The sequence below is a fragment of the Macrotis lagotis genome, chromosome 3, assembly GCF_037893015.1.
Source record: "Macrotis lagotis isolate mMagLag1 chromosome 3, bilby.v1.9.chrom.fasta, whole genome shotgun sequence".
NCBI classification, from domain to species: Eukaryota; Metazoa; Chordata; class Mammalia; order Peramelemorphia; family Peramelidae; genus Macrotis; species Macrotis lagotis.
This window is the reverse complement of record NC_133660.1, coordinates 226,438,730-226,463,478: the sequence shown is the minus strand read 5'-3', so window position 1 is coordinate 226,463,478 and position 24,749 is coordinate 226,438,730. Positions and strand designations below refer to the sequence as shown.

Genomic DNA, 24,749 nt, shown 5'->3' with positions numbered 1-24,749 from the left:
AAATCATATCTCTCACAGGCTGTTTTGTCATTTCTGAAATGAAGGAGTTAGATGTGTTGATCTCTATAGTCTCTTCCAGTGTTAATATTCTATTATTCTTTGGAGTTCTCTGGAATTGGGAGACAACTCCCCAAAGTTCAGAGATGCCTCTGAGAAGATTCATTCTAGCCTCCTCTTCACAAGAGTAAGAACTACTAACAGCTTGCTTTTGTATATCTCCATACACTTTGTGAAATACTTTACATATATTTATTTCATTTGATCTTCACACCAACTGTGCCATTATTATGTCCATTTTACAGAAGGGGAAATAGAGACAGACAGAGGAAGTGTCTGAGGCTAGGTTTGAATTGAGATCTTTCTAAGTCTAAGGCCATCCATCACTCTAGCCACTGGTCTGCCTTGCTACCTAGTCCATTCACATTTTCAGTCACAGGGACTTTGCCTTCTTTCCCCACCCTACAAAGTAGCCTCTTCAGTCATCACTAGGGAAGAAGCTTCTTCCAGCAATACCCAAATCCATAACTTCTATCCATTGGTTCTAGAAATGGATGAGATAGTTCTCACCCTCATTGAGTTTCTAATTTGGGGAGGGGGGGGAGGAGGGTTGGTGATTAGTGGTGAGGTACATACAAATACTTATATTGTAGAGAAAAGGTTCCTTACAAAATAGACTGAGAAAATGGAGGAGGGACTGATCACTTCTAGTGAGGGGTTCAGGGATTATCTTCATGGAGGAGATTGGAGTTTCAGTGTACCTAGAAGGGTGGGTAGGCTTGAAAGGTAGAGAATGGTGTGTGTGTGTGTGTGTGTGTGTGTGTGTGTGTGTGTGTGTGTGTGTGGTGAGAGAGAGAGAGAGAGAGAGAGAGAGAGAGATTTTTGTAGTAGATGGTAATACATTCTGGCCAGCCAGAGCACAGAGTTCTGGTGGGAAATAGTTTCAGATAAACCTGGAAAAGTAGAATGGTGCCATATTGTGGCAGTTTATTCAGCAACCAGTTGAGAACCATTTAAGGTTTCTGAGCTTTTGCTGTATCTAATTTATTTTGCTTCCTCCTTCCTGGATCTCCAGGTCACTGGACCCATGGGATAACCCATACAGGGGTTCATAGAATCTTAGGACCATAGAATTTCAAGCTAAAAAAGGACATTAGAGATCATTCACTCCAAGTCCTTTATTTTATAAATGAGGAAGTAGAGAGATTTAACCTTCTCCACTCATGTGTCAGGGCCGGGAGCCTCTAAAGGCCAGAGGCAATATGCCAGCCTCCTCCTCAGCTGACCTCTCCAGTCCTTCTGGACACCTGATGCTCCTGCTTCTCCTCAAGCCTCATCAGTTCAGATACAGGAGCTCATCCTGCTCGTGGCAACAGCCCTGGGTGGCAAGTTGGGAAACCTGACTTCTCCCTGTGGCTCAGGCCCCAAATGGCTGTGTGACCTTGGGCTAGCCCCTTCAGTGCCATCACCAGACTTCACTTTGCCTGCCTATTAAGTTGGGGGGGGTTGTTAGCCAGCTGTCTCCAAAGTTCTTCCCTTCCAACTCTCCCCTTCCTTCTGCCTGGGACCTCTCAGGCTCTTCTTCCTGACCAGGGCCAGGCAGAGGGAGTTGGTTTTTTGTATTTCAGGTTTTTCACAGCTTGTTCCGCCGTCAGCGCCATTTGATGCGAGGCGCGTGGGGGAGCGTTTTACATGAGAGGGATCATCCCTCTTCTCCTCTTTTATGATCTGCACAGGCGCCCAGAGCAGCAGCCACCAGCAAACATCTGTTTGCTCTCGCAAAGGATCCCGCTGCTGGTTCTGAGGGCTTTGAGTTGTGGGTGGAAAAAACCAGAGGCTGTACAGTGGGACAATGTGGTTTACATTAGTGTGTTCCAGTGAACTCGTCGGCCTGTGGCCCAGCATCTCCAGATAGGGAGAGCCGAGTTTCTGGGCTGGCGAAGGTTCCAGTCATATGGTGGCAGAAAGTCGGATTGTAGTGAGATGAGAGAGAGCCCAGTGAAGAAGAAATAACATGGGATTCAGAAGATCTGGGTTCAAATCCCAACTCTGGCACTTATTATTTCCAAGATCCTGGGCAACTTCACTCAACCTCCCCGAGTTTTGGTTTCCTCCTGTAAAATGAAGATAATAATCCCAGCACTTCCCCCTTTACAGGGCGGTTATAAGGAATGCACTTTGTAAACCGCTATAGAAATGTGAGCAGTTACTACAGTTATTAGATACCATTTAGTCCAACCCCTTCATTTTCTAGAGCAGAAAGCTAAGACTCATAAAAGAGTCGTGATTATAAGATCATATAACCATCAGTTCTAAAGCTGGAAGGGGTCTTAGGGGGTCACCCAAGCCAAGCCTCTCATTTTTCTGGAAGAGGAAATTGAGACTAGGACGAATCCCTGAATGAGGAAATGACCTGGCCAAGGTTTGTTGTTGTTTAGTTATTTCAGTTGTGTCTGACCTTTTGTGACACTATTTGGGGTTTTCTTAGCAGACATCAGAATAGTTTGCCATTTCCTTCTCCAGTTCATTTTACGGATGAGGAAACTGAGGCAGACAGAGTTATGTCTTGCCCAGGATTATACACAGCTAGGAAATGTCTGAGGCCAGATTTAAACTCAAGTCTTTCTGACTTGACAGGGTTCTCTCCACTCCACTTGCCAGGGTTGCCAGCAAATTGATGTTAGAAACAGGACTTGAATCCAGGTTCCTGGATATACCTAGACCCCAAATGATTAGTATCTTTTACAGATTTCATGCTGAATTTGAAGACAATGATATACTATCACCTTAGTTCTATCTTTTTCAATATGGGAAACTTATAGTTTTCCTGACTTTTTCTAAAGGCTCATTTCCTGGGAGAGAAATTGAGGGCACAGTAGAAGCAGATGTCTCTTTGGGAGGGTTTGTTAGCACTTAAGAGTCAGCTGCCCAGACACATGAGAGCAGATGAGAGCCCTGCTATGTCTGAGGGTCTTGATCCCCTTTTTCTGTTTTAGGTCAGTGATGTAGGGTGAGATCTCTTCTATATGGAATTAGGGAAGACTTCTGGTCACTGGGAATACTAGTCTTGAAGGATGAATAGAATTTCAACAGAAGAGGATACAAGCTTAGGATTATGTTTCTTTTTTTCATTCATTCATTCATTTATAGGATGCAGTTTATATGCTGCTGGGAAGTGGGAGAAAGCTGGCTGAAATCAGGAAAGAGCCCTCATTCCAGTATTTCTAGAAAGGACTCTGGAGGAAGGGAGAGATAAGGCTGAAGAGATATTAGCTAAGCCACACATTGGCAGTCCTTGAACGCTAGGCTATGGATTTTGAGGAAATGAAGAGGAGTATTTCCCAAGGACATAAGTGTGTCATTCTTCCAGTGCTGTATGAATGTCAGTCCCCTCACCACCCCTCCCCCTCCCCTGAGCCCAGGCCTATGCTCAGCATTGGATCCCAGGATCTCAGAGCCGAACAGAGTCCTGGAGCCTTTGGTCCTTGGCACAGAGCTACTGACTGGCTGTGTTCCTGTAACTGAGCAGACTGGACTGGAAGTATAGATACAAAGTGGGGTGACACAGTACAAATAGAGTGAACTTGGATTTTACAAGACTGTAGTTCTAATCTTGACCCTGCCACTAACTATGTGACCTTGGCCAAGTCACTGGACTTTGTTGGGCTTCACTTTCTCACCGGTCAAATAATGATACAAGTCTTAATAACATAGTCTATATTAGAGATGATTGAGAGCAGGATTAAAACATTATCACTGGTACATGTTTGTATATGTTTAGTATATGTAAATATAGGCATATATGTGTATGAACAGTTAGATGGCTCAGTGAAACAAGCACCAGACCCTGGATTCAGGTGGACCTGAGTTCAACTATGGCCCCAGTTACTTGACACTAGTTTGGTGACCCTGGACAAGCCACTTAACCCTGACTGTCTGGGATCCAGGACCATCCCCAGTCATCCTGACTCATATCTGGACACTGGACCCAGATGACTCTGAAGGAGAAAGTGAGGCAGGTGACTTATTGTCACTCAAACCCAAGTCACTTGTATTTCATGGCATCACCTCCCTGATGCCGTGATCTTTTTTGGGAACAAAGGGCAAACATCATTATGTTTATATTATGCTATATTACATTACCTTAAGTTGCATTACATTATAATACTTTCTATTATTCTGTTCTATTCTATATTATGTAAGTTTTGTAAAAAGCTACTGCTGTTATGACCCCCATTTTATTGATGAGATAACTGAGGCTTCCATAGAGACTTAGTCATGCTCACAGAAGATTTGATCCCATCAAGAGTCTTCCTTACTCTAGGTTAAGTGTACTCTCTCTGTTGAGTTGCTCTTTGTGAGATGAAATTTTCAGAATTCCAGTCTTATCAGTGGCCCTGGAGGCAGCTCAAGGCTCTGTGCTGAAATGCAAAGTAGACTAAATTTGGAATCCAGAGACATGTATTCAAAACCTGCCTCTGGGCCTCAGCTTCCTCTTCCCTAGGGTAAAAGGGTTGGACTGAATGACCTTTGAGGTCTTTTCTGGCTCCAAATCTGCAATCTCATTAGGCTGGGCCTGGATCAGAGCAGGCCAAGACTGAGCTGAGCATGCAGAAAAGAAGTTTCCATCCTATTTCCAAACTCATTTCTCTTTTATGTTACTTGGTTGGGGAGTCAGAGGCATAAAACCTTTGGCCCTTTTCACTTGGTAAAATAATCCTTTTATGAGATGCCTCCTTTTCTGGGAGAGGAGTTAAGCACCCATCCCTGGAGGAGGGACTGGGACTCAGAATTGGGCCCACTTCTGAAACCTTTGGCCAAACCAATGCAATGGTTTGTTAATCTGCTATATAAAAGATCTTACCTTCTAGAGAATTCTTAATCTTTTTTTTAATTTAATGTTATGGAATGCTTTGTGATCTGTTGAACCTATATACCCTTTCTTAGAATAATGTTTTGTTTAGTTTTTGCAAGGCAGTGGGGTTAAATGATTTGCCAGGGGAGCATGTGATATGTTAAATGATCTGCTTGGATCCCCCACATATAATAAGAGACAGGATTTAGACCCAGGTCTTCTTGGCTCCAAGGCAGATCCTTAGCCTGTGAGACTTTTCTAATATTGTTATTTTGTTATCTACCATTGTATTTGAGTATCTCTCTTCTCCTACCCCCACTTGGACAGTGTCTGCCACATAGTAGATACTCAGAAAGTGTCTGTCTTGTCTGCCTTTTAAATGTCTCCCCTTAAAATTATTGTTACTCTTTGCATAAAATCACAAACTTTTAGAACTTAAAGATAATTTGTTGGAGCAAGAAGGAAACATTAAAACATAGAATGTGAAATGTTAGAGCAAGAGAGGGTTATAAGGGCAGAGAACCATAGGAGCACAGATTTCAATTAGAATTGGTCTTGTATTCAAATCCCCTCATTTTACAGATGGAGAAACTGAGGACCAGAGTTGAACTCAGCAAAATGAGCCTTCCAGGCTCCAGACCAGATGCTCTGTGCTGTGCACTATGGGGGTCAACTAGCATCCAAAGAGGTAAAAATCAGTTTTATTCATTTGGTGAGGGAGAAACTTTTAAAACAGAGCAAAGAGGGAGGTTATCAAGACAAGTTATGTGCCTATATGGTCACCTGCCTATCTATAAAGTGTGCCCGAATTGTTCTTCACCATCAACCCACGAACTTTATTCCTGTGAAAATCTTCTCCATCCTTAAGGACTAGTTCAAATACCACTGCTTCCTAAAAGTCTTCCTATTTTCCTTTCTTCTAGGATAAGAAATGATCTTTTCATCCATGACCCTTTCTAACTCTCCTATGTGGCTTCTGCAGGGAGTGGGTTTGGGGGATGGCCAATCTACAGTCTGGTGGGAGTGCAGAGGCCATGAAGGTGGATAAGTAGGAGAGTAGGCTGGAAAGATCTATTTTGCAAAATTTTGTATTCTGGGATCAATAGATAATATTTTAAATTGTAATAATAATAATAACTGATGTTTATATAGTGCTTTAGATTTTACAGAACACTTTGCAAAATTATCTTACACAACAGGCCTTTAAGATGAGTTCCACAACTCATCTAATGTCCATTTTATTGATGAGGATGTTGAGATTTGCTGAGACCAGATGACTGCTTCATGGCCACACAGCTAGTCTGGGTTAAAGTTGGGATCAGAATCTGGGTGTTCCTAATTCCAAATCCTATGGTCCAACCATTAGAAGATCCTGCCTTGAAAAGGAAAAATGGAAACGATTTGTTAAGAATTACTGTAATAAGTGATTTTCTCCATCAAGGACAAATTCTATAGCAGACCACATTGTGATAGACATAAATTGGATTGAAGAGAGCTTGGTGATTAGCACTTATTGATTTGGAAAAGTATTTTGTTCAGTATAACAAAATGTCCCTTTACTGTTCCCTTCGAGGAGGGATGTCACCTGTGAATGTCAATTTTTTTTCCTAGACAGGTGTATTGATAGAAATAATTTGGATGATGCTTCAATCATTGATGTCTGCAAGAAATAAAAGTGAGAGTCACTTACTGCCCAAAGGGATTCCCTTCTGTCCTACAAGACGTTACATGGTGTCCAGGGCTGAGTTCCATTCACAGAGTGTCCTATAGATTGGGAAGTTCTCCAGGTACTCGAGTCTATTTGTGGATAATATTGTACTGGGTTGCATCAAAGCTAGAAATAGTGTGGAATCCACTGAGATCAGTAATCTCCCAAATGAGTTGAGTCTAACTATCCACACAGGAAAATCCAAGTGGATGAGGAATATCTGTTATCCTTTTATAGGAAATTGGAATAATTGCTTCTAGAGCATGTCCATCCATCAAGATATTACTCGGACAAATATTATGCATGAACAACGTGTCTAGAACCATATGAGATTTTGACCAGTGCTTTTAATGATCCTGAGCTTCTCTCAGAAATAAAAGCTCATCTTTTTAGCATTAAAATACTTCTGGTGATGCTATATAGCATGAGTCATGGAATACCATAGTCTCTGACAAATTCAAGTTGGGGGTCACCCAAAGGGCAATGGGGAGGCACATAGCCAATGTGAGTAAATTAAAGAAATGGTACACAGGATGTCCGATATGTGACTGGAAAAGGCAAGTCATGTAACTGGAATGGGAGTAACTAATGTTATCTATGTAATGATAAGATCTAGAGCAAAGCCTCTCTCACATTGGGTGGACCTCTTTGGGGGATTTATAGAGAGATAATGACCATTAACTATCCAAGAGGAGAGGGTATGAATGAATGATCATTTCTACTGGTGGTGATACTGAGGAAATCAGGAACCTAGAGAAAAGTCAAAGTCTTCCCCACCTGAAAACCTCCTCTGGTACTTCCTTGTGGAATGGAGGTGACACTGTGTCCACAAAGACTGTGCTGGTGCAGTGCAAGCTTTGGCAGATGCTAATAAGCCGAGAAGTGTTCGGAGTTTGACCTGATAATGGAGTGTGCCCATATTATTTGAGGATTTACCTGGATAAGCAACTTCCTTCTTACTATACTTTAAGATGGGAAGCTCTGAAGACACGTTGGATGTGAATCATGGGATATCACAGCTCTCTGAAGAATTCAAATTGGAGGTCACCCAAAGGGTAATGGTGGAGGGTGTGAGTCGATTGTGGTATGTGGATAATAAAGAATCACGTCATTAGAGAGAAGAAAGTGGGTCAGACATTTATTGAGAGATAGCCCATGTGGCCCCTAAAGCATGGGTTGGATCTTTTGTGGAGGTTTGATGAGAAGATATAAAAAGTGAACCTAAAAAAGAAAAGAAGACATAAAAGTGATGCAGTGTCAACTAAGAGACTGGGCTTGGGGGTCACAAAGACCTGAGTTCAAATCTCATTCCTGAATGCCACCCAAACCAGATTAAAATATAATTGAGAAATATTTAACAATATAAGTAAAAATACATTCGAGTTTGAATAAAGTTAATATTTTTAGAGTCAATAATGTGGCTACAGGTATTATTATGGATAATTCAGTAGCCCCAGTTTCTTTTTGATGATATTGATGTAGACCACTGAGGAGAGTGCCCCATTAGTGTTATAACAGATCTTTTGAACTATGGCATCACTCCTCCGCTATGACCCATCCACTTTCTCATGGTGGTGTGTAGGTGACCTTGCCTTCTGGAAGGAAGACCATGACATCAGAGCACAGACTAGGGAAGGATGAGAGAAGCACAGTTCTAGAACAGGAAGAGTTTCTCCCTTTTGGTGCTCTTATTTTATAGATAAAGAAACTGAGGCTTAGAGAGGTTAAGTAAATTGTACAAAGTCACACAATAGACAGTAGAATAGAGTGCCTGACCTGGAGTCAGGAAGATTCCTTTTCCTGAGTACAAATCTGGCCTTAAATACTTACTATGTGACCCTGGGGAAGTCACTTAATTCTGTTTGCCTCTATTTCCTCATCTGTAAAATGTCCTGGAGAAGGAAATGGTAAATTACTCCGGTATCTCTACCAAGAAAATCCCAAATGAAGTCACAAGGAGTCAAACATGACTGTACATCAACACTCAAAATACTCTCTCCTAATGATGTGTAGTATCTCTTTCAGTGCACTTTTTAAAAAAAATATCACTTTTACAGAAACCTGTTGTCATCCAAAGAACTGAAGGTTGCTATGTTTGTAAATTCTCTTAACACAAAGCTTTGCACAGGTCAGGCCTGTAAGAAATGCTACCTTATTCCAAAGGCATCATTATACAGATGAGGAAACTGAGAGATGTGTGTAATAAGTTGGTGGTGGAGCCTAACAGGCTAGAATTTAGGCTTCCAATTCTGAGGTCAGGACTCTTCCCACTACACTTCCCACTCTCTTACAGGGAAAGCTGTGTGGTCCTCCAGATGATGCCTCTGCAGATGATGCATTTGGCCATCCCCAGTTCAAAGCAGAAAACACCCTTAATCTACAGTAAAGCCAGGCAGACAAGTTCAATTGCTGCTAATTCCTGAAACGTGCTAACTGTAGAACAGATTGACTTGGCAGAAGACCTTCCAGAATGAACAAAGGCTGCAGGAAGTGAGGCCTTTGTGGGCAGATGAGAGCCCTGGGAAAACCCCTACATTTCCAGGGCCCCAGGTCTTTTCAGGAAAAGTGGAAGGAAAGGGCCAAAGTACATCTAAGTTTCTCCTGAGAGTCTATACTGAGGCCTTAGGTGATTTTAGGATTGTGCTACCAGACAGTTTCTGCCCTCAGGGAATTCATGAGGAGGGGAGGAATGGAGATCCTAGAGTAGTAGACCCCTGCCCTCAGGGAGCTTACATTTGGAAAGGGCAGATAGAGAAGATCTCCCCTTCTGGGAGCGTTATATAGTCTAGTCCTGCCTCCACCCCATACCAGCTTGGTCATTCTGCACAAGTATCTCAATCTTCCAATGTTCTTTTTTTTTTTTTAATTTTGTTTATTTAAGGCAATGGGGTTAAGTGACTTGCCCAAGGTTACACAGCTAATTAAGTGTCTGAGGTCAGATTTAAACTCAGCTCTTCCTGACTCCAGGGCTAGTGCTCTATCCACTGCATCACCTAGCTACCTCACTTCCAGTGTTCTTGAGGCAGCTCTTGAGGACTAAATTTCAGAGAAGTTGCTGACCCTGAGTTGGGCTGAGGGAGTTCTTTTTGTCAGTGAAATTCCTGGTCTCTTTGCTAAACTCGGTTCTATCCCCAGGGCAATGATGCTCTTTAATTGATTGAATGCGAGATCTTAGAGTTATGGAGATCTAGGAGTTCAATCTTATTTTTCAGATAGAGAAACTGAGGCTCCCCATCTTGAATGTGGGATCCTACCATTGTATTAAATTCAAAAGTGGGCTTAATATAATCCTATAAATTGTGTAGATGAAAAGAAAGGTCCAAAGAAGAGAGTGATTTGCCCAAGGTCACACTGGGACTAAGTGGCCATTTGATTGTGGATTTAGTTCTTTTATTATATACCTCATTTCCTTCTTAGCAGGGACCTGAGTCCCTAGGAAGTGATCCTTCCACTTCACCTCAGTTGAAGATAATATGAAAATGATACCACTTGGTATCAAGACTTGGAATCAAATTCCACCCTGGACACTTATTTGGATGACCCAGCTCAAGTCAATTAAACTCTCTGTGTCTCAACTTCCTTATCTGTAAAATGGGGATAATAGTGCCACCTTCCTACAATGTCTTGAGGATCAATTGAATTAACAATGTAAAGCAATGTAAAGCATTTAATCCCAAAAGGTATTAAATTCCCACAAGAGGGAAGCAGGGTTGGGGATTAATATCTCCATTTTTAGGTGAGGGGAAAAAACCAAAACTCATGAATGACTGCACAAGCAGTCACAGCTGCTCATCATAGAATTTTGAATCTGGAAAAGAGACTGGTACTCTCATACCCTCCAAGAACTTTGATTAATTCAGTTCAATTCCATAAACATGTATGAAGTGCCTACTGTATTGAGAGTATTTGTAGCTGGAGGAGCCACACGAGACACACAGTTAATTTAAGACTGAATCCCTGCCCTCAGGGAGCTCACAGTCTGGTAGGGGGAAGAGATAGTTACAGATACATAGACCTATAATAAACAACCTCACATGGTGACTGCATTGGAGAAATTACCCTTGACTCTGGGGTGATGTAAGAGTGAAAAGAGATTACCAAGTAAGACTTGACCTATGGTCATGAAATTGAAAGCAATGCAAACCAGCAGATGAAAATGCTAAGCTTTGAAAAAATTCAGATTTGCTTCTTGGTTCCTCTTCTTCTTTAAGCAGTTTGGATTACTTCATTTCATACTATGTCTTTAGAGTTTGCCTTTGAAATGAATGTTTGGACCCTGGGTTTTTGTCCCCTTACAGAAACCTCCTAACCCAGTCTCTTCTCTACCCAATCTCCTTCTTTGACTAGGTTTCCATTCTCTCTCCATGTTGTTGTTTTGTCCTTTGTCCTTTTTTTTTAAAGTTTTTGCAAGGCAATGGGGTTAAGTGGCTTGCCCAAGGCCACACAGCTAGGGAATTAGAAAGTGTCTGAGGCTGGATTTGAACTCAGGGACTCCTGACTCCAGCACCAGTGGTCTAACCACTGTGCAACCTAGCTGCCCCTTGTCCTTTGTTCTTAAAGGGGATCATGACATCAGGGAAGTGATATCATCACATGCAGGTGAGATAGATTTAAGTGAGAGGATGCTGTGCAAAGTTATCAGTTTCACTTTCTCCTCTGGAGTCCTCTGGGTCCAGTGGCCAGATACAAGTCAGGAAGATTGGTGATGGCCCTCCCTTCTCCATAGACAGGAGGGCAATCAGAGATGGTGCCACATGAAGCCTTACTCCCCATCCCAAAAGATGGTGAACAAGGTTACTCTGACAAGGTTGATGATGATTATACCAGGGGCTGGGGGCTGAAGGTATCTCTTCTCTGAGACTGGCCTTTTTCCTCTTCCCTTTGCTCAAATGTATTTGTTGAGACTTGGACATGGGTGTGGGCGGGTGGGGAAAGTGAATGAGGTTTGGCTAGGCAAAGTCAACTCCAGGTAGCTCACAACCATGGTGATGATGATGGTGGTGAGCATTAACTCATTTGCCCATGGATTTAAGGTCTGAAAAAGTCTTTCCTTATTCCTGTTCAGGTGGGTTGTATTTTTTTTTTTTTTGGTTTGTTATGTGTTCTTGCTTGTTTGTTTGTTTTTGTGTCCCCGTGTTCCTAGCACAGGAAATAGTGTAGAACAAGAGAATAATTTGTGCTTATTAATGAATTGCTGGAGGACGATTTGTAGAAATGAGGAAACTGAAGCTCTCTGAGGCTGAGGTGATTCATCCAAATACAGACTCTGGGTGAATGACAGTCAGGGATGTGAATCGCAATGGAACAAAAAGAGGATTAAATACCTGTGGTGTGCACATTCTTTGCAAGAAGACAAGGTTTTGAAAGATTGTCCCTTTCTCATCAGGGTAGGATTCTTTACAAAGTCAGTCTTGGGCCTGGTGGGTTGGGGGGTTGAAAGGAAAGGGCACTTTTCAACAAGATTGGAATTCTTTTTGAAATTCTTTTGAAATTCTTTCTAGTTTCAAATCTAAAAATACATACTTACAACAAAGAGAAATCAGAATCCTGCCCTCAGTGTGCTTATAGTCCAGTTGTGGGGGTGGAGTTGCGGACTAGATCCATTTATCAATAACTAAATTACAAACTTGGATTTTAAGGATAAGAATTAGCAACTGCCATTTATAGGGAACTCTAGATTACCATCAGGGCAGTTTAGATGACCCAGTGGATAGAGAGTCAGTCCTGCAGAGGGAAAGACTCATCTTCCTGAGTTCAAATCTGACACTTGCTAGCTGGGTGACTCTGGGAAAGTCTCAGCAGATAGAGAGTCAGCCCTGGAGTCAGGAGGACCTGAGTTTATATCTGGCCTGAGACACTTGATACTCACTAGCTGTGTGACCTTGGGCAAGTCACTTAATCCCATTATCTCACCCTCTTTTCCCCCTCTAAAAAAAGAAAACCCCAAATGGGATCGTAAAGAGTTGATCACAAGTGAACAAGATATGTCAGATTTGTGCAGCATGTTGGATGGGATGGGAAGGGGAATCAATTCATCCTAGAGGAAACTATAGGGTGAAGAAGGCAGGCAATCATGGGACATATTTACAGATTTAGAATGGAAAGAGACTTTAAGTGATCCTATAATTCAACATAGTTTCCCCTCTCTATTTTGTATGAGGAAACTTAAGGTCAGAGAGGTTAAGTATATAGCAATTGAAAATAGGGCCTCTGTCCAAATCCTGTGTTCTTTCCATTATTCCTCACTGCCCCTACTGGGGGCTGGTAAGTTGTTTGTTTTAGTTAAAGTGGCTAGGTTGTAATTATGGGTAGACTGTATGCATTTGAATCTCAGGAATTTTTAGCACAAAATCCTAGTCTGTTCAATGATAAGAAACACAGGTTCATAGAACTGAGAAGCTACCTCAGAGGCCATTTAGTTCAACACCCTCATTTTACAGATGAAGAAACTGAGGCCCAAGGAAACTGAGTAGGCAGTTGAATGGATTAGGTCCATGTTGGGCCTGGGTTTAAATCTTGTCTCAGACTCTTCTTGTGCAAATCACTTTAACTTCTCACTGCCTCAATATCCTCTTTTGTAAGATGGAGATAGTAACTGCAGCTACTTCCCAGGGTTGTTGAGAGCATCAAGTGACATATTGGTTCCTGGGTTGATTCTTATCCTTCCTTCATTATCAAAGAAGACCAAAAATGACATCACTATAGAGGGAAATTACAATGTGTCTGACTGTAGCTGATCAGACCAATAGGAGTTTGGAATACTCTACCAGGCACAATAAGATCATGTGAACACTTTGTACATAAATGCCTTTTCCCTTCCCCCTTCCTTCTGGATAATAAGAGACAAGAACTCAATTCTTCTGACTCCAAATTCAGTGTCCCTTCTATTATATCTCAGCTTCTGCCTCCTGGCTTAATTTTTGATTCATTCCTCTCCCCACCAGTCAGGGTATCCCACAAGGCTCTTAGACATAGGAGGTTGAAGCATGAATATTTGCATAAAATAGGATATTTACATGTAATTTGCATAGATGATGTTGTGGTCCCTGGACTTCATAATAATAGCTCCATAAATATTGCTCCTTAAGGATTATTTCAGAAGAAACACATGAAGTAAAGTGGATATAATTGCCTCCTTCTTACAGAGAAGCAAATCTAAGCTTAGAGTGGGGAAAGAATTTAGTTATTTGTCAGAACCAAGACTGCAATTCAGATCTCCTGATTCCCAGGCCACATTGCTCTTTCTATCTTACCACATTTTGCAGGAACCCTCATGGGCTGGGCAGGTATATGGGAGACTGGAGTCTAGAAGGAGGAATTGGGGACTGGGAGGATGGAGGAAAAATCTTGAAGTCATTCATTGGGGCTGAGTTGACAGATGCAGATCTAAATGTCTCCCTCATAAACATTGCATGTTATAGGGCAGCATATTTGTCTATTTGATCTCAGGATCTCTTTACACCAAATTATTGACTGTGAGGGCTTGTTTATATGGTTATATCTACGGATAGTATTTACCACGTTAGAATTAAAACTGATAAATTTCCAGAATATTAGTTTAAAATAAACTCATTACATGTTAACATAAATAACACTTTTTATGAAAAATAATTACATTTTCCAAAACAAAAACAATTTAATGAGAAGAGTGGCATTGCTTTACATATTTTTGCAAATCTCCTTAATGTCTGGTTTAGTAGAAGACAATTGGATTCTCATATTTGCTTTTACTTTCAATCTGTTATTTGAGACTTGGCAGAGGTAAATTAAGAAATCTGATCTCACACTGATATGTAGTTGGAAAAGGGAATCTTTTAATAAGCAGATATCACAGACATCATAGAATCATTACGAAATCACATTTGACCTCCGGGACAACCATTTTGAGACTGATGAAAGAGAGTTAAGAGAGAAGAATGTTCAACTTGGGTCAGAAACCATTAAGAACCATCCGCTACCATTTTCCAGCTAGAAAACCATGAGTTAGTCGATAGGAGTTCTCAGGGAATCTCCCTTTCTTCATCTATCAATAGGATAATGATACACTCAGTGTCAATTGTGTCCAACTCCTTATGATCCCATTTGGGAATTTCTTTTTTTGGGGGGAGGGGGGAGAAGGTGTGAGACAACGAATGGGGTTAAATGACTTGCCCAGAGCCATACAACGAATAAGTATCAAGTGTCAGACATCGGATTTGAACTCAGGTCCTCTTGACTCCAGGACCGGTACCCTCCTTATTCAACAGAACTTTTTATCTTCTCTGGGATGTTGAGATGTATTTTGCAAGCCTTAAAGAGCTATATATCCTCCTTTCCTTTTCTTAATCTCTAGGGTAGAATTTTCAGTTAGAGGCGATCCCACGGAGTCATGTACTCCAAATCCATCATTCTCTGGGCTGGGAAACTAAGGCCTAGAGAGAGAAAGGACTTTTCCAAAGTCACCGAGATGGGACTTAAATCCGGCATCTTATAGTCTGGGAAACTAAGGCCTAGAGAGAGAAAGGACTTTCTCAATGTCACGCAGGGAGGACTTCAGTCCATCATTCTCTGGGCTGGGAAAGAGGTCTAGAGAGAGAAAGGACTTTCCCAAAGTCACAGAGATGGGACTTAAATCCGGCGTCTTATAGTCTGGGAAACTAAGGCCTAGAGAGAGAAAGGACTTTCTCAATGTCACGCAGGGAGGACTTCAGTCCATCATTCTAAGGGCTGGGAAACTGAGGCCTGGAGAGAGAGAGAGAAGGGGCTGGCCCAGGGCAGGCGGCTGGGACTGGGCTCCTCTGCACCGCTGCGTTCTCCCCAGACTTTTCTTGCCTTCTGGCCCGCCCGCTCCCCTGCCCGGGCGCTCCGGCTGAGGGGCCCGGCGGGCGCTATGGCCGGCTCCGGGCAGCAGGGGGTGGCCTGCGCCTTCGCGCCGCGCCGGGGCGAGCGGGCAGAGGCCGCCCCGCGGCCGAAGGGTTAACGTGCGGGAGGGGGCCGGCCGGAGTCCGAGGGGAGGAGGGGCGGGGCGGCGCGGCGGGATTGGTGGGAAGTTGTGTGGCGGGGCGGGGCCGGGCGGGCGCCGGGGCCACAAAGCCCCGCGGGGAAGGTCGCTCCTGGCCGGCCGCGCGCCTCCGCCTCTGCCCCGCTGTCGCCCCGCGTCCGCCCGCGCTCCCCGGCCGGCCCGGCCCCCCGCCCCCCGGCTCGGCGCCCCCCTCTCCCTCTCTGGCGCGGCCGGAGCCCGCCCCCCGCCCCCCGACTCCGCGCGGGCATCCCCGCCGCCTCGGTCCCGGGCCGGCTGCGTGGGGGCGGCCCCGGGGAGCCCCCCGGGCCGGGGAGCCCGGCAGAGCCCGGGGCCGCCGCAGGTAGCTCGGGCCGCGCCCGGGGGGCTCCCGCCCGCGGCCGCCCCGCCCCGCCCCCCGGCGCCCCGCCCCCCCCCCGGCCCGGCCCAGGCCCCGCGGGAGGGAGAGGCCGGCGGGCGGCCGCAGCCTCCGCGCCAGGTAGCGCCCCCGCCGCGCCGCCCCCCGCCGGCCCGCCCGGCCGCCCGGCCCGCCCCGCCGCGGCTCCGGAGGGCGGAAGGGCCGCGGCCACCATGCGGAGCTCGCCGCCCGCCGCGAGACCCTGAGCGGCCCGGGGCGCCGCCGGCAGCGCGGGAGCGCCCCGGGAATGAGCGCGGGCCGAGCCGCGGCCCGAGGCTGTGAGCGGCGCGGCTCCAGGTGAGTGCCGGCCCGGCCCGGCGGCGCAGGTGCCCTCCGGCCGCGGGGCAGGGGCTCCGCCGAGCCGGGACGCCCCGCCGGAGCTGCGGTCCCCGATGGGGCCCCCGGGCGGCAGCGCGGGGGACGGCGCCCGCCGCCCCCGGCCCCCGACATCCCGGGCAGCCCGCGCCCCGGCTCCCGGCTCCCGGCTCCCGGCAGGTGGTTCTGGGCCGGCGGAGCCCGGGGAGCCGGGGTGGGGGGCGGACGGACCCCTGCCTGGCCCCGGGACCCCAGCCTCGCCCCGGGCCGCCTTCGGATGCTCGCCTCGGCCCCCGCCGGAACGCCCGGCTGGAACCTGCCCGTCCACCCCGTAGTCCACCTCGACCCTCTGTCCAGTGATGGCGGGGCTGTGTGGGGGTCCCTTCCTCGGACTGGGGAGCCTTCCGGAAGGGCAGCAGTTCCCCCAGGTCTGGGGCTGCAATTGTGACCTCTTCATTCACTCCCTCGGCCCCCAGGCTCTTCAGGAGCCGCTCGGACCCTCCCAGGGACTCCGGGGTGCCTGCACTGTGTGTGTGTGTGTGTGTGTTACTGCAATGTGCATATGTTTGTGCAGTGCGTGAATGTGTGTTTAGTGTATGAGTGCGTGTAGTGTGTATCTGTATGAATGTGTGCCAGGAATTCCGCCAGTGTTTTAGTGTGATGTGCATCTGTATTTGTGTAGTGTTGTGAGTGTGTGTGTGAATAGTGTGCGAGTGTGTGTATGTGTGTAGTGTAATGTGTGTATGTGTGTAGTGTGTAAGTGAGTTGTGAGTGTAGGCATAGTATGTATGTGTTAGTGTAACGTGCATATGTTTGTGTAGTGTGTGTGAATAGTGTGTGTGTATGTAGTGCGTATGTGTTAGTGGAATGTGATATGTGTGTGTGGTGTGTGAGTGTATAGTGTTCCAGTGTACAGTGTGTGTGTGTTAGTAGAATGTGTGTATGTGTTTGTGTAGTGTGAGTGCATGGTGTCCCCGTGTGTGTGCTTGTGTGTGCGCGTGTGGCAGACCGGGGCGGGAGGAGATCTTTCCTGAGGAGGAAGGAACTCCTCTCTCCCCCCAGCAGCAGAGCCCCCCAGCCCAGCCCTCTCGCCCTCCCCAGCTCTGGGACCTCCCCTGGACTTTTTTCCCTTCTAGAACCCACCCTTTCAAACTCGCCCCTTCCCCTCTGTCCAATGACGGCGACCGCCCGCGTCTCTAACCCCCCCTCCCACTCCCTCCCTCCCACGTGGGTCAGGTCTGCCCCTGGCCCCGGGGGCAGAGCCTCCGCAGAGCCCCCTCCCTCCCCCCAGGTCTGCTTCTCCAGGTTCAAGAACTTCTGGTGCAAATTTGTCGGCTAATGGCCGGGTGCGATTATTCTCCGGGTTGGGTGTTGTGCGCCCCGGGGGCACGGAGCGCTTACAACGGGGAGTTTACAAGGGCCAGGAATTCCGCCAGTGTTTAGAGAGTGAGAGGTAGAGGAATCCATGTCAACCCTTTGTCTGGCTTGGAGACCTAGAAAGATTGCCCCCCTCCTTTCTCCCCCCCCTTCTGTCTCCCCCCTCTTTCTCTCTCCCTCTTCTTCCCCCCCCCCCATCTCCTATTCTTTCTGTTTCTCTGGCAGAAACAGGAGCCCAACTTCCTTTCTGACAGGAGCCAGCAGCAAGTGCAACTTTAAATAATGGGGGGGGGGGGTAAGGGGAGGGGAGGGGAGGCCAGGCTGCCAGCGGCTGCTAAGAATAATTCAACCTTCAGATAATGCAGCCGGGAGCCAGCCTGCGCCGGGGGCTCCGGACTACTTCCCTGGGCAGAACACTCCGACCCCTGATGAATGGGAAGACTTAGTGCTTCACTTTTGCTCCTGGACTGTCTCGAAAGACTTCCCGGATCTCCTGCTGCTTCTGGGGCTGCTTGGGGGGGGGGGGGGGGGGTTGGGGGTTTTTTGGTTTTGCTGGAGAACTTGTCAACTTTTTTTTGTTTGTTTGTTTAAAGCCCAGTCAGAGGAAAGACCTGGGTCTGCCTTGCCCACCCCCACCCCCTTGTAAGTAGAGAAGCCTCCATTCTTAGGAGACCTGAGATTGATCGTCAGGGAAAGACAAGTTTTAGCAAACTCTGGAAGGGGAGAGCGATCTGGAAAGGCTGTTGGGGGTGGGGGGAGAGCCTAGCTTGCGTCTTTGTTTTGGGGGTGTTTGAATAATCCTGGTTCTGGAGGATCGGAGGTGTTGAGTCCTCTCTTCTCCCTTCTTCTCCCTTTCCCCTCCCCTCCCCTCCCCCTTTTGTTTTCTCCAGATTTTGAGGCCACAGAATATTTATACATGAGGAGGATCTAAGCCCAGAGATGGAATTTTGGTTTGCCTTCCTCTTCTTGGGGATTTTCTCGATGTCTGATTCTGCCAGAGGTGAGTAGACTGAGCTCCCAGGAGGCAGGCCGGCTTTGGCTCTCCCCAGCTGCTTCCCGGTTATTTCATTGTCTGTAGGTCAACTGGATTTCCTTTCCAAAAAGTATGAAATGTCTCTTTTTCTTGGTTTCTCTCTCTCTCTCTCTCTCTCTCTCTCTCTCTCTCTCTCTCTCTCTCTCTCTCCTGGCTCTCTGTTTCTGGCTCTCTTTGGATTGGTTCTGCCTTCCCTCTGCAGCCATATAGATTTGTTCACTGATGCGGAAAAGCAGGCCATGTTCTTGCTTACCCACATTTTCCCACCTGGCTCTGGGCTGTCCCGATGTGACATCATTAATTAAGACACAAACTCGTTTTTCTCTCTTTCTCCTTTTGGTTTTTGGAATACATTTAAAAAAAAATAAGAATACTCTAGTTACAGGTGAGTTCTGGGAAATGTCTTTGCTTACTGAAAGGTAGAGGAGAAGCCTTGGTTAAGTAGCTTCCAGATTTGGGGTATCATGGTTGAAAGCAGACAATAGCATTCCTGGCTGGCCGACAGGGCCTCTCTATCCCCCTCTTCCCCTCCCTGTCAAGCCTCCCCTTGTGTCTTCCCAGTAGCAGGCCAAACAAACACATCCATGGACTGGCCCAGCTGACAGACCTGTGACAGTCCTCAACAGCTACTGCATATTTGAGCTCTAGTCACCCCGGGCCAAGCACTCAGATTTCAATAAGCAGGTGACCCTGCCAACCTACCCCCAAGACATGAGTTTAAAAAAAACACAACAATGATAAAATAGAGGCCTAGTCCTGAAGGGGGAGGTGGTGGCTAGGGGGCTCAGCCCCCTAAAGGAGAAAAAGTTGGAATAAGCAGTGGCCTATTCTGGGCTGAGGGGGTACCTTCACCTTGAAGAAGTGGGGGGCTCTCTACCACAGTTAGGTGAGTCAGGATGGCAGTCCCCTTACTACCTTCCCCTTAATTCCTGGTAGGAAGACAAGTCTGTATTTCAGGAGGATAAAGAAATAATGATGGCGCCGATTAGATGGCATGGACTAATGGTTCAATACTTATTTCTCTTTTGGCCTTTTACTTGGGTAGCTGATCTTTTAGACCAGTTTAGAATCATCCTGGAAACCAATGGGTTTGCAAAAGCCCACTTCCTTTCTGGAAACAAGAGGTCTAAGGCTCAGCCTCCTTAGAGGCCAGAGCACTGCATTGGCCAGGCATCTGGGAGATGAATGAGGGGGAAAATAGCATTGAGGTAGACAAGGAGGCGGACTGAGAAGTCTGGATTCCAGTCTGGATGGGCCTGCCTCCATTGTGGGGAATGGAGGGAAGAAGGTGACCTCATGGATGTATATTATTCTTGCAGCTGGTCCCCAGGGCCTCTGCAGAGGGGGTAGGTTGCATGGGGGAGAAGTTCAGTCTTCAAGTCTCTGTGGGTTGGGGCCCACAGAATAGAAATCTTTTTTAACTTCCTTACCTAATATTCTCTCAATACTCTGGCTAACTCTCTAGTTCTTTTGGGTTTGGGAAAGACATGCGTGTCTGAGTTAAGTGAGTGGTTACCCGAGGTGAAACTTTGGTAAAGAGGCAGAAACAGGAGAGCCAGAGTATTCCAAGTGATTTTGAAGCCCAAGGGAAGGAAAAACTCACTTTAGCGGAAGTTGGCTAGGGTTGCATGAAGACCTCATGGATGAAAATTGCAGTTCTTTCTCCAAAAGATAAAAATATCAAGTATATTCAGAGAGAAAGCAAGGGAATGCCCCCGCTGAGTCCTGGCTTCTAGGGCCACACAAACACAGATAGGAGGGTGGAGGTTAACATAACACATCTTCTTCATTTTATCCCTAGGGGAGGAGGGGGAAGTAGCTCATCATCGCTGAGGCTAGGTGTTGTTATTGGAAATGGAGACTCAAGTCCTGTTCATTCCCCAGACTGAGCCTATTGGACTGAAGGAAAACCACTTTTTGTTCCTGTGTGTTGGTTTCATAGCCAGTCTTAGAGAATGTGTTTCAGGAAAGTTGGGAAGGTGACCTTGTTCAAAGAGAAAGCAAACTATCCTTTGCAGGGACATTGTCCCTGTCTTTGTAATTGTGATCCAACCAGAAGCCTGTAATATGATTTGTCTAGTGCCATTGTTTGGAGCTAGGAAAGAGTTGGTTTTGACCTGTTGGCCTGGTTGGGGCTGGCTCTTATTTGGAGCTATTATTATAATCCTCAGTGTTATACCAGGGTCCTGCTGAAGTTTAAGTGTGGGGAAAGGAATCATCAAGTGACCCCTGGCTGGACTAGTGGATAAAGACTCACATGGAGTATTTTTAGGGGTGGGAAGAAATCTTTCTTGAGAACTGACCATGTGTGTGTGTCCTAATGGTAGATGTCCCCTGGAAGCAAATGGGGTTTCATTTTGCTGGGTCAGAGGACTAGCCACCAGGTTTGGCTTGGAGGCTCCTGGGAGGCATAGCTGGGGAGAAGGACTGGACACTGGCTGCATCCCCATGGTTCCCCCAATCTCTTTTTCTTGGACTCTGTGCTCCTGGGGTCAGGGGATGGATTAATGTTAACTCACCCTCTGCCTCTTCTTGTACCCCACCGTTTCCTGGCTTATGGTTCAGAGCCCCCTCCAATTGGAGCGGCGGTTTCCAAGCCCTTCCTGCGCCTCGAGTGACCGTATATGGCAATGTTTGGGTCGAGCTGCAGCAGGTCCAGCAGGATGGCCCAGGCTCGGCCCAAAGCCACACACGTCCCTGCCCCCTCCTTCCTGCCCAGGGAGGGACGGACTAGTCCAGTGGGTGGGGGCTGCCCACAAGTTTGGGATCAGCACTCCCAGACAGGGCAAGGGGTTTGCTCTGGTGCCTTGGCTTAGGGGAATAGATATTCCTTTGGAAGGGAAAGGGTTAATCCCCTTTCCCCCTACCCCCCACCCTGGAATTGGCACCGAGATTTGGACTTTGATTTCTCTTTCATCTTCTTTGATCTAACTTGTCATCCCTTGTGCCCTCTCTCATTACGGGCCAGTTGGGAAGCCCACCAAAGTCCTTTCCAGTGCCCAGCCCAGGAGAAGCCCCTCTATGGGGGGAGGGTTGGAATTCAAACCTCGCTGCTCAGGAGGGAGTTATTCAGTGTCACTGGGCCTGGCATGAGACACTCCTCTCTTTGAGCTGCTGGCACTGACCAGGGTTTGGTGGGCAAATGGGGAGGCTGAGTGGCCAGTCTTCTCCGGGGTTAATTTTATAGGATAATAATAATCGCTGTCATTTCTGTAGTTCAATAAGATTTTACTCTTTTCTCAGGATAACCTTTACAGGAGGTAATATATTAATCCCATTGTACAGATGAGAAAACTGAAGCCCAAAGAGCTGCCTCCATAGTTATGCCCAGGGTAGAAAGGATCCAATTTATACTCAGATCTCCTTAGTTCAGATAGGTGGCCCTTTTATGAGACTGATCATACTGGAGGAGAGAATAAGATTCAAAGGTAGAGACTTAGGGTGGAGACTCCCTATTATCTTCACCTGGCTTTTGACTCTGTTCTAAAGCCAGTGGAATGAAGTCTTACCAACTTCTTTTCTTCTCACCCCTTTTCTGGGAACTCAGTTTTTTCTCACAAACCCCCTCTTCATTGGCATGCCTGGGTCTTACAATTCATCTGATGCTTTTCTTAATCCTACACTCTTCTGAGTTCAAGAGTCCCATATACACAAGGAACTTCTGGAAAGGAACTGAAAGATTTTTCAGGGAATTTTTTTTTCCTTTTGTTCTCCCCAGCTTTTCTTGAATTTTGTTTGAACTTCTCCCCCCCCCCCAACTTGAAATTTCTTTCCCAAATGTGTTATGTTTGTGAGTGGGCCAAGTTGTGTATGTCATATGTGTTCCTAAACCAACAAAGTGTCATTACACTTGGAGAGAAGTACTAAGAAAATAAGTATTGCATGTTATCAGCTTTCCTTCAGATTTCTGTTCTTCAGATAGAGAGAGAGAAGAGAGGAGGGGAAGAAAGAGAGAGAGAGAGAGAGAGAGAGAGAGAGAGAGAGAGAGAGAGAGATTGATTGAGATTGCTACTTTCAAGATTTCCTTATTTAAAAATAAAACAGTACAATCAACAACTACTCTCTCTAAATTCTCCCTAAGTTACAAAACATTGAAATAAATAAAAAAAACCAACTTTGACTTTAAAATACTTAAGTATTTACCTTCTTTTCATTTTTTTTGGATCCATGCCAATTTCCATTCTTGTAGAGAAGATTGGAGAGATTCAGTCCAAAAAACTTTTGCAAAGAGAGTGGTAAAGCAGAAGGTATTCCTTGTGCTGCATGCTGGGAAGTGTTTCCAAGGTGTGAACTTTTCCTGTGGAATGGTTTCTGATCTTTTTGGGTTTCCTCAGCATCCAAAGACAAAAGGATATTTTTTCCCTGAGTTGTACCTGCAGTCACAGGGATCACAGCCCATAAAGAATACTAGATTAAGAGTTTACAGATAAGAAAATTGAAACCAGGATCACCCAGGAAGTGAGTGTTAGAGTCCTCCTTCACGCCTGGATTCCCTCACTATAGAGCTAGGTGCTCTCTCATTTCAAATCACTCTGAGTCTCTCTTGCTCCAGCCGCTCATGGCCAGTGGCTTTTTGATTTTAAACAAAGTCTCATCACCACTTTGATTTTATAGGGTGCCCTAGTTATTAAAATTTATTAAAATAGATCTTTTTATTTGTTATAAAAGCAGCATATCCCCAAATTTCATCATACTTCTTTATTGGTAGTTCTTAGGGTCCTCTGGCTTCAACTATATGGGTCTTCCCCCTCACTACTCAGAACCCAACCTTTCCACTTTCCATGATAGTTCTGGAAGTGCTGTGATCCAAAAATTCACTCCTTCAGGGTCATCTGCCTGGTAATAAGCATTTTTTTAGTTTTTTTTCAAGGCAATGGGGTTAAGTGACTTGCCCAAGGCCACATAGCTAGGCAATTATTAAGTGTCTGAGGTCGGATTTGAACTCAGGTCCTCCTGACTCTAGGACTGGTGCTCTATTCACTGTACCACCTAGCCACCCCTAATAAGCATTTTCAGTGGTAGGGCTGGCAGTTTTTCCAGCACTTGGGATGACCTCCATACAAGTAACAGGATTCTCCTAGTTGTAAGACTTTTTTAAGCAGACTTTTAGGTAAAATAGTCATCCTGTGATTTTAAATCAGAAATTCTCTGAGGGCAAGGATTGATTCCTATACTTCAATTTAATTCAATTCAGTGTTTTTAATTAATTGTCTTCTACTTATCAGGAATACTGAGGCTAAAATGTAAAAAGCCCTGCCCTTCAGGAGGGGCTTATATTTAACTTCCTAACTCCCCCAAGGAGCTGGCACACAATAAGCCCCTTAATAAAAGCACTTTAGGTTTGAATTTGTATTGCTTTAAATGCTCATCCTCAGTGGCTAATGTTCCTGGGTTCACTGACCAGATGTGCTTATTAATAGCAACAGTGATAGTTAGCATTTATATAGATAGCTCGCTTAAGATTTTCTAAGTTCTTCACAAATGTTAGCCCATTTGAGCCTCCTGACGATGTTTCTCCTTTGTTCTTGAAGAAGACCATGACATCAGGGAGATGATACTATGACAGTATGTGAATTGGATTTAGGTGGGGGGGCTATGCTAAATTACCAGCCTCCCTTTCTCTTCCAGAGCTATTTAGGTCCAGTGTCCAAATATGAATCAGGATGACTGGAGATGGGCAATTAGGCTTAGGTGACTTGCCCAAGGTCACATAGTTACTGGGATTTGACTTTAGGTCTTCTTTCTGGAGTCCAGTGTTCTTTCCATAGCATTAGACTGTGATGTTAGAATGAAAGAGTTTCTCTCTAATATGGCAGATTTGGGTGGGGACCAAATTCTTAAGACTGGAGGTTGGATTTGAAGATTGAGGTGGCTGAATAGGAAGGCAGCTTCAGTCCCAGGGCTTGCTAAGACCTCAGGACTAGATGAACAGGAGTTTGTACAGTCCTGGTTGTGGGAGGAAAGCCTTTTCTGATGCTTGGGGAAATGAATGGAGTTGAGATGATGTTCTTGGCCTATTTTGGCCCTGGCTCCTGGAAACGGTAAATAAATCATTGTCACCAAGAGGGG

General features: G+C 45.8%; 1 protein-coding gene across 7 annotated transcripts in view; it reads left to right on the top strand.

Annotated features, from left to right (window-relative positions):
• The window catches only part of FGFRL1 (fibroblast growth factor receptor like 1), a 229,817-nt gene that overhangs the window by 82,081 nt on the left and 122,987 nt on the right, over positions 1–24,749 (top strand). The window contains exons 1-2 of one of the 7 annotated variants that reach the window (XM_074229984.1): positions 16,197–16,252; positions 18,538–18,647. The exons of 3 other annotated variants lie outside the window; for them this stretch is intronic. In XM_074229984.1, coding sequence (XP_074086085.1) covers positions 18,587–18,647 — 61 coding nt within the window. In that variant the 5' untranslated portion in view covers positions 16,197–16,252; positions 18,538–18,586. Of the gene's footprint in view, positions 1–16,196; positions 16,253–17,558; positions 17,724–18,191; positions 18,648–24,749 lie in introns of those variants that run through there. 3 more of the 7 variants (XM_074229983.1, XM_074229985.1, XM_074229982.1) reach the window with 3 other exon arrangements.